The sequence below is a fragment of the Dermacentor albipictus genome, chromosome 2, assembly GCF_038994185.2.
Source record: "Dermacentor albipictus isolate Rhodes 1998 colony chromosome 2, USDA_Dalb.pri_finalv2, whole genome shotgun sequence".
Lineage (NCBI taxonomy): Eukaryota > Metazoa > Arthropoda > Arachnida > Ixodida > Ixodidae > Dermacentor > Dermacentor albipictus.
Window position 1 is genome coordinate 2,966,339 of NC_091822.1, and position 10,242 is coordinate 2,976,580.

General features: G+C 46.5%; 1 protein-coding gene across 2 annotated transcripts in view; it reads right to left on the reverse strand.

Annotated features, from left to right (window-relative positions):
• Window positions 1-9,231, reverse strand: part of LOC135921113 (uncharacterized) — a 203,144-nt gene extending 193,913 nt beyond the window's left edge. For both annotated transcript variants that reach the window (XM_065455436.1, XM_065455435.1), the window contains exon 1: window positions 8,934-9,231. In XM_065455436.1, coding sequence (XP_065311508.1) covers window positions 8,934-9,216 — 283 coding nt within the window. In that variant the 5' untranslated portion in view covers window positions 9,217-9,231. The remainder of the gene's footprint in view (window positions 1-8,933) is intronic.
• Window positions 9,232-10,242: the final 1,011 nt, after the last annotated feature.

Below are 10,242 nucleotides of genomic sequence, written 5' to 3' on the forward strand. Positions count from 1 at the left end.
CGTCTCCGTTTTTTGTCGTTTCCCTACTTTTCTTGCACAAATCCTTCAATCACTCGAAGTTTTATATGTATATGTACTACATGTATTATATGTTTTATATGTAGTCACCTATGGCCACGGCTAGAATAACATGACGCGCGTTTCGATATCACTCTCTGTCTCTCTCTTTCCTGATTGTGTGTATAACGACGGCCTCGCAGCTAAAGGTTTATTTAGGAAACAGCAACAGAGAGTCCTGACTTTCCATATGAAATGCAGGGTCTAGTTCATTAACTTATCTCCGCCTATAAGTTAATGAGACTAATGTTATATAACGATTCAAGCAGCCGTGTTAAACGACTCACCGTTATTGCCGTTGTCAGCTAAGCAGAATGCAGCTCCCGTTTCGATGCAGACGGGTTCCGAATGGCTCATGACCGAAACTTAGAGTTTGGCCTTACATGTCCGTTTGGAACCACGTCCCTTCACCCCAAGTTGAATAACGCGAGACAACGAAGCGCAGTGAAATAGTTTTAGCAACAAAGAAGCAACCAGCCTAAGTCTACGAATGAATGAATCAGTGCCGCCGTGCAGTCGAAAATACCGGTAAAAATTTTAAATCCAGGCCCGAGGTCACGTGAAAGATCGATGATGCTGAACACTATTTGCGTTTATAATGACAACAATAAACTTACTAATAAAGAGTATACTATCTAATCAGAAATGATACCTTTGCGCTCTTTCTACGTAATAAAAATGCTTCGATAATTGCAGAAGAAAGCTTATAAGATAAAATTGCGCATATTACGGCGCCTATAGCAGGAGGTATCGGAACAAACGAAGAAGAAACTAGGAAAAGGCAAGAACCAGATGTATGCGAAGAGACAACGCCCGCAATATCATAACTGATATGGATGACATAGTTCAAGTGACTGAGGAGTTCTATATAGATTTATACAGTACCAGTCGCACCCACGACGAGAATGCAAGAGAGAATATCTAGAGGAATTTCAAATCCCACAAGTAACGCCGGAAGACGGGAAGAAAACCTTGGCAGCTATGCAAAGGGGGAAGGCAGCTGAGGAGGATTAGGTAACAGCAGATTTGTTTAAGGATGGTGGGAAGATTGTTCTAGAAAAACTGGCTACCCTGTAAACGCAATGCCTCATGTCCTCGAGCGTACCGAAATCTTGGAATAACGGCAACATAATCGTAATTCATAAGAAAGGGGACGCCAAAGACTTGCAAAATTATAGACTGATCAACTTACTGTCCGTTGCCAACAAAGTGTTTACTAAGGTAATCGCAAATAGAATCAGGAACAGCTTAGACTTCTGTCAACCAACCAAAGCACCAGGCAGGATTTCGTAAAGGCTATAGTACTCAATAGACCATATTCACACTATCAAAGAAGTGATAGAAAAATGTGCGCAATATAACGAACCCTTATATATAGCTTTCATTGACGTAGTAGTTCTGCGGAAACCCGCAAGGTAGAGAGAAGTAATGAATAAAGGGAATCAGGTGGATGTCTCATTTTCCCTTTATTCATAGCTTTCATTGATTACTAGAAAGCGTTTGATTCAGCCGAAACCTCAGTAGTGATGCAGGCATTACAGAATCAGGGTGTAGACGAGCGGTATGTAAAAATACTGAAAGATACCTATAGCGGCTAGGCAGCCACTGTAGTCTTCCATAATGAAAGCAACAAAATCCCGATAAAGAAAGGCGTCAGGCAGGGAGATAGGATCTCTCCAATACTATTCACAGCATGTATACAGGAGGTATTCAGAGACCTGGATTGGGAAGAATTGGGGATAAGAGTTAATGGAGAATTTCTTAGTAACTTGCGATTCGCTGATATTGCCTTACTTAGTAACTCAGGGGACCAATTGCAATGCAAGCTCACTGACCTGGAGAGGCAAAGCAGAAGGGTGGGTCTAAAAATTAATCTGCAGAAAACTAAAGTAATGTTTAACAGTCTCGGAAGAGAACAGCAGTTTACGATAGGTAGCGAGGCACTGGAAGTGGTAAGGGATTACATCTACTTAGGGCAGGTAGTGACCATGGATCCGGATCATGAGACTTAAATAATCAAAAGAATAAGAATGGGCTGGGCTGCGTTTGGCAGGCATTCTCAGATCATGAACAGCAGGTTGCCATTATCCCTCAAGAGAAAAGTGTATAACAGCTGTGTCTTAACAGTACTCACGTACGGGGCAGAAACCTGGAGACTTACGAAAAGGCTCTACTTAAATTGAGGATGATGCAACGAGCTATGGAAAGAAGAATGATGGATGTAACGTTAAGCGATCAGAAAAGAGCTGATTGGGTGAGGGAACAAACGCAAGTCAATGATATTTTAGTTGAGATCAAGAAAAAGAAATGGGCATGGGCCGGACATGCAATGAGGAGGGAAGATAACCGATGGTCATTAAGGGTTACGGAGTGGATTCCAAGGGAAGGGAAACGTAGTAGGCGGCGGCAGAAAGATAGGTGGGCGGATGAGATTAAGAAGTTTGCAGGGACAACATGGCCACAATTATTACATGACCGGGGAAGTTGAAGAGGAATGAAAGAGGCCTTTGCCCTGCAGTGGGCGTAACCAGGCTGGTGCTGCTGCTGATGGTAATGATGAAAGTCAAGCGCAAAAGTTTCAAAGCAGCGCTGGCCACGACGTGCTGTTGCACTTTGATTGTGCAACTAAAATGTGCGCACGCCATTTCATAGCGATGCCACGGAAATGACAATGTTTTGAACTTAGCGCCCCCGTATCAATGCCTCTCTAGAGCTTGATGCATCCCGTCAACAGTGTTCGCGGTCATGTGCGGCCCTAGGAACGCTCCTACGTTTTACCGCACCGATGCAACACACCATGTGCAATTTTCATGCACCCTAAGGAATGCTCCACTGCCCGGGGTCGATTAAATGAAAGATCCTGGTGTGTAGTTAGACAAAATGCTAAGGTTCTCTTCGCACAGATAATTACACAACATGCCCTTGACGCTCTTGGAATTGCATGCCGGAGAGACCACATGGCCACAATTGGCACATGACCACCGGGGAAGTATGGGAGAGGCCTTTGCTCTGCAGTGGGCGTAACCAGGCTGATGATGATGATGCTTGGAACTAACGAACGCATCCCTAAGGGTTTTTGCTATGCTAGTTTTATGAGCAGCGGCGCGCAGTGGATTTTCGCGCCCTCTGCGACCATTTGTTGAACGTAAGTGTGTGCTACCCCTGCATATGCCTTGGAACCTTGTTATATAGCCGTGATATTTCGACCTGTATTGTAGTGCCAGTGAGTGGCTCTCTGATATACGCAATTCGGCAATAAATTTCGATAAAATACTTGTTTGGATATAGTCACCTGATAGGCACGGCAAATATACACAGACCTGTTAATATAAAACCCCAGTATAATGAATGCTTTTGCCTAGCGACTTTCAGTTATCAACACGGTGGCGACGGCAATCTAAGACTATCACTTCGAAGCCGTAGCGTATAGCGCTTCAAGAACCGCCGACGTTTACAAGATACATTGTTGTCAACGCTTCAACGTTTCCTCGCCTAATTTCATACACAAATGGCAAACAATCTGCTATCCACGGCGTGCGTACGCCGCTGCACAGCGGGTACGTGCGAGCCGGCGGCTACCGGCGGCCGGACTTGCCGGGACGCCGAAGCCACCGCTTTCGACCTAGCCTTCAAGATCATGTTTTGCCTTCCTGCCCACTGACTAAAAGTACTCGGCTACGTCGAGGACGTCGGTTGGTGCTACACGTTAAACAACTGCGCGCGATTTGTGAGGATATTGGAGCAGAGCGGACGTAAATACTAGCACAGCCTTCAAGGAGGCTCTGATACAAATTACCCGCCGTGATTTCAGGATACTACTACATGGGAGAACCAAAGATTACTCACCGAGGTTAGCGTGACTGGCCTCGCACTGCATTGACGATATCAGAAGGCTAACTCCTGGTGTCTGTTGTGTTATGTCCATCTCTAGGAGAGTCGTGGTAACGAAGATTGTTGCGATACAGTCTACTAGGCTACAACAGCTATAACCCCAGTGAAAATACAGTGGCTGAAGCGTAACCTTCGCGAGAAGTGACCGGGAAAGATAGCTCTGACTTTGGAGTATGCCGTCTCACTCTGAGCGCCTCTACTGGAAAGCTGTGTCCGAGCAGTGCTTTCTACTGGCGAGAGGCTGGTTTCGCTTCGTACCGGCGTTCGAGTCTTACAGTGCCCCGCAGCTGTCCAGAGTCCTGGCACTCGAAACAGTGCACAACGCTGCCGTGCCCATGTGTGTCCGATTAGCTTGGTCTCCCATTCACGTCCGGGCATATCCGTTTTCCCCGTACCCATGTGCCGTTCTGTACGCTTTTGGTACTTGGTGTTTTTAATTGTCCGTCTATATGTTATCTTCGAGGGTGTCTCCTTTTCTTCACAGACCCGGACAGCCGTATGTGCAAAACTGTGAAGCGGAAGTAAGCAATTTGTAAAAGCTTTTTCCTAATTTATTTTCTGGATACGTTTTGTTTGTACGTTTGCTCGTACCTTGTCTCTTATGAAATACATATTCTATTGTTTGTCGGTGCTTCCTGCCTATGCAGTGTAGTGCGCGCTACACAATGCATCACGGAGAAGCCGCCTCTGGCGGGCGGAGACGCAGACGAACCAGCCCGCAAGTGACGCTGGATATATAGCTGTATATCTTGTTGCATGCTGTGCTCGAGCGCCTGCTTGCTCTGGTTGTAGCATTTGAGTTCCAGCTATGGATCTGACGGCGTCGCTTGCGGTGGTGATGCGCTCACACCGCCCAGCTACGTGCCGACGGCACCAGCGAATGTATTTTGCTTTCGAATTCGGAACCGACGCGGATGGCGCTTCGAAACGGCCACAAATGCATACATCGTAGATAGCTTAACCTTCTCCCCATCCTAATTTCACACATCAAAACGAGAAAGGCTGGCTGATATCTGCGGTGTCTAGGCCGAGATGCTTGAGTACGGGCTTGTCTCGCTGTGCGTCAGCAGCCGGGCGCTGCTTTGAGTTGAACTATTCTCGTATCGCAGCTCCCCTTCGAGCTAGAGGTTTGACACTGGCGTTCACTTGTCCTGAAACGTTTAGACCTAAGGTTTTGCTACTTAGCATTACCTTCTGTCGCAAAGAAGTTATGACCGGTGTTCGGGTCACCAGCGGCGGCGATGCAAGATGCACACGCAAGGGAGAAACGTTCCTCGCCTTTTGATTGCCACAAGAGGGCGCGACATGTGAAGTGCGTGTGAAGGAGGAACGCACGGGCCTGAAGTGGAAAAACGGATTGTTCCTCCTTCTTCGCTCATTTTTTTTTAAGAGTGATAAGAAGCGTGTTGTGTTCCTACCAAGAAAACCCGCTTGCCCGTGAAAATAAGAAAAGCCGGCAGGTGAGAAAAAGATTACACAATTGGGGGCTGAGCAGACTGAGCAGCCCAAACTTTCCACAAGATGCCCCAGAAAAATTCAGAATTGCAGAATCTCCTCAGCATTTCTCTCAATGTTGCTTTCCATGCCAGTAGGAAGGAAAGCAATAATTGTATTGTATCGTACTGGGTTTTATGGCGCATAAGCAACTCAGGCTATCATGCGCCAAACACATGGTATAATTTATTTCAAAAATTGGGTATCCTCAGCGAAAGTCCTTGTCCGGACAAGGACTCCCAACAAATCAAATGGAGACCTCAGCCTTCTTCTCAGGACTGAGAAAATGGGTGAGGTGCATCATAAGATGCGCGAAAGAACTGGGTAAGAATTTTTAGAATTAGTAGTTCTGTGATATATTATATTTCGTTTAGGATCGCTGCGTCTTTCAAAAAACTAAGAACAGATCAAGTTCCTACAAGTGGGTTATCTCCTAAATGTAGACTGGGATGGAAGGGAATGCGTTCATTGTAACATACAGAAAGATGTTTTTTCCTTAGCTGTTCGAGTTGTGTGCACGAGAATAAAATGTGATTTACAGTGAGTTCATCTCCACATTTCTCACATAAGGGTTTGCCTTGTTTTGTCAAAAGAAAGTTATGTGTTAGGTGTGTGTGTCCGATGCGCAGGCGGCATAAAATTACTTCTATAAAACGTACCTGATGCCTGCATGATCTCCATTCTCCCAGAAAAGGTTTTAATAAATGTAGTTTGTTATTTTCTTCGCTATTCCATGTGGACTGCCATTTTTCTTTAAGCTTATTTTTCACTAACTTCATGCAATCTGCATAGGGTATATTTACAGTGTTGACATCATTTGGCAGGCTTGAGCAGCGCATGCGTTAGCTCTCTCGTTGCCTTTAATTCCCTGATGGCTTGGTATCCAACAGAGCTTAATTTCGTGTCCTTGAGTTTGAGCAGTTATTATGTTATCGATTATATTTCCTATTAAAGGTTCCCTTACGTTTCTGGCTTTCAGTGCTGTGATTACACTCAGCGAGTCCGTGTAGATAAGGCTTCCATCATGACGCCTATGCGTGTGCGCTGTCGAAGAGAAACGGCTGTACTCTTATCTCACAAGTAGCTTGGAGCACAGCTGAAGGTGCGAGGTGCACACAGGCAATATCATTGCGCAGCCGAGTATTGTTCCGGATGTAACTGTGGTTATTGGTGAGTGTAACTTTTGCTTGGCAGATGATACGTTAGAGCGATAAACCGACATATTAGGCCCTTTGCGCATGGACGTCATATACCAAGAACTCCTGCGACGGTTTCTGACGGTAACCGTAATAGGAACCCTAACTTTGATTACGTAGCAACATGACCGCACCCATACAGCCCGCACCGCGCGCTTTGATCTGAATTGTCGCGTGTTTTTGGCTCTCCGCCCTGTGACGAAGAAATAAATAGCACAATCTGCCATCGCTTAGCCTCATCTCACACTGACGGCAAGTCGTTACGTATGTTTTGTCGTTGTTATTGAGCTGTTGGTCTGCAGAGGCGGCGCGAATATGCAAAGCCAGGATTGTTATTCAGATAGCTGATGGAGCCACAAAATTAGCGCCGGTGACGTGTTGACGATGTAGAACGCTGCAAAAACGCAATAGCCTACAAAGATCCCCTACTGCTGCTCACGCTTCCCGGAAACTGCGGCTTACGTAACCGTAACTTTTACCGTGAAACGCTGGCGGCAAACGCTGTGCACGAAGGCGAGCTTTCTGGTAGAAACGCGGCCTCCTGCGTGTGCCGCGAATGCGCAGGGAGCCTACATGCGAACAGAGCTTGCATACAGATCATGCATCTAGGCTCCCTACGAATGCGCGTAGGTGAGCGCCGTCTCGATGGTGGTGGAAACAAGCTCGGCGCGCCGCTCTATGAATGATAAAAACGCTGGGAAATGGGTTTATGTTTGAGTTTCCGAGTAATAAAATTATGTTTGCTCGCATATTGAACTTACATTTGGATGCTATCATGTCTGCAGGTTGTGTGTGTGTCATACTGTACGATTTTTTACGCATTTTACTTCCATGAATTCAATTGGTTCAGAGACGTCTTTGCGCCACACGTAAGGCCTTCTTTGTTGGGTGTGCTTGGTTCGGAATTGCTTTTTTTCGCTCAAAGATCGTCGATGCTAGACGCCGGACGCCAGATCGGACGCCGCATTTTCTGCGACACGGGGCTCTTAACGCTGTCGCGTTAAAAGTGTAATGGTTCACTGCACCATTAATTACCTACTCCATTATATTACGGCCCGTGATGACGGTAGCGCGCAAACTTCAAATAGCAACCTGGCAGACTATGCGGCGCGGGTGAACGTATACAGTGGTGTTCGCCCTTACTATACTGGACAATGAGGCTGCATGGGAACTGCTGAGAAAGTGTAAGGATGAAGCGAAGCCCAGCTATTGCACTCATCTAAACGCTGCTTATGGTTACAACGCCAAAACCTTTGCTGTGTCAACCCATGCATCGTGGAGCATTTTATCTACCCGATGGCAACTTGACGCCGAGCTGACGATGCGCCGCGGGTGAACACATCTTGAGGAGTATAGGGCTTTTCCATTGGCTAAGGAGTCCTGCAGCTTTCGAAGTGCTGTGAGGAACTACGGAGGTAGAGAATACCCGTTCCTCGGTAGGATGCGCTCCAACTCTGGCCAGCATCGGAGACAGTCCACGTAGAGAGCTAATGAGACAGCCGAGACAGCTTCGAGGCCATGTAGTGGAACGCGTATCGGGCCGTCTGGAAGACGTATGCGAGGCGCCTCTGTGACCTCACGGCACGTCGCGGCGACCAGAAATAGTTGAGAAAACCACACATTATTTCGGCATTTTAACTCTTTGCCCCTGCGAACATATGAAAAGTCCGATGTCACATGCATTAAGGGCCTAAGAAAGCGGGTCTGAGTTTTCCTGTGAGCAGACAACCTTCCCGTCAAGTTTCCAAGCGTCCCGCTCAGCCGCCACCTCGTTCGGATAGAAAAGTAGCGTGCATCCTTTTTGACTTCCATGCGGTCTTCGCGAAGCTGTTTACTTTGACGTCTTCGTAAAAATCGCAACGATACTTAAGATGTTTAGTAAAGCAATGAAGGTGGCTAGTTGGTGAACGTTCATGGTTATATTGCGCTCAGTTTTACACAGACGATATTAAGGAAAGACAGGACGTGGACGGACGTTGCGCTACGTCCGTCCACGTCCTGTCCTTCCTTAATATCGTCTGTATAAAACTGAGCGCAATATAACCATGATACTTAAGATGGCCGCTGGTCACTTAGCCGTCTACGGCGAGTATTAGAATGCAGTCTACGCAAGGCAGACGCCGGCGGCTATTCTGCAATTGCGCGACGTAAAACTAGACGCATTGCTGCTCGCATAGGGTGCCTCGATAGAACCCGTTGCGCTGCTATCGAGGCAGCATACCAGGTTATCCGCGACGTCACACTGCAGCCAAAAGAAAGGCTTCTCGAAGCGGGAACAGAATGCGCTGCGCCTACCTTCAGTCAGGTCCTCGGGATCCCGGAAAAGGCTGACAGTGGTTGAAAAGCGAGCCGTCCGCTGAGTTCCTGGGGCCTTGAGAAGGCAGCTGCGACGACGCGTCTCCAGCTTCGAACCGCGGGTCGCGAGCACCACAAGGAGGACGCTCGCTCTCGTCCTCTTCTTTGTCGGGGCTGATGGGCGCGTGAGCCACTGTCGCGGGCGCTGGAAATTGAGAATCGTGCGTGAAGAATGGACGTCCGAGAAGACGAGCAAAAAAATTGACAGTGGTTGCGGCGTCATCAGGTTGAGGACGTTCGCCTGGAGGACGTTGACCACTTATTACTACGGAAGCCTCGTTTGCTAAATGTGACGAGCAACTGAAATTTCCTTATGTTGCTATCTTCTGTCGCGAATTTCTACTCGACCGGATGATAGGCTTGTAGGGCAAAAATGGGGTTCAACTTGAAAAGGCCAAATGGAGTGCTCCGTCTACATCGATCATTTAACATAGGTGCCCCAAGCTAACTTTACCCATAGTTAAAAAATAAGCCAATGCCATGTAGCTCGACAGAACCAAGATAATGTTTACCTTCGCTTGAAAACACACAAATTATTTTTTTTCGTTCCGCCTGCTTAGGTTATTGGTCCTAATTAATTAACAAACTTCGCAAAGATTATAATTAGATAAAACGTGTAAAACACAAGATTGTTGAGCAATATGAAAAACTCCAGGTACAGCTTTTTGTTGCTCTATACGTGTACATAAAAGTGTTTTTCCGAGCATGAAAGAAACCCGCAAGTGCACGCAAAACTGTCGCGTGACTGGCCGCTCGAGGCACTTTCCGGCCATTAGCGGGCTTCTTTCAGGCTCGGAAAAGCACTTATATGTAGCACGTATTGAACAACACTAAGCTGCATAGAGAGTTTTTTTTTTTAGCTTGCTCCGCAATTTTCTCGTTGACACATTTTATCGAATTATAAGGTTTGGGAAAATAATAATTAACTAGAACTAATAACTTAATTAGGCCGAATGTGGTGAGAAAGTAGGTGAAGTAATATCTGCACATGCGCGGAAATAAAACCTACTGGTGCCTGACTGTGGTGAAAAACGAAAGAAGGGCCCGAACTGCTAAAGCTAGTCCCTTAATTTTGAATTAGCGCTGAAAGAAAAACGCTGAAGAGAGCGGAACGAGTGCTTGATCGCCTCAATTCCACATGTTTGCGTTTAGTTCGTTTCTGCCCGTATTAAATTACATTACATGTCCGCAGCATAAATTATCTGCAGATAATTAAGAAAGGCGTGAAGTGTTTATTTACTTGCATTTC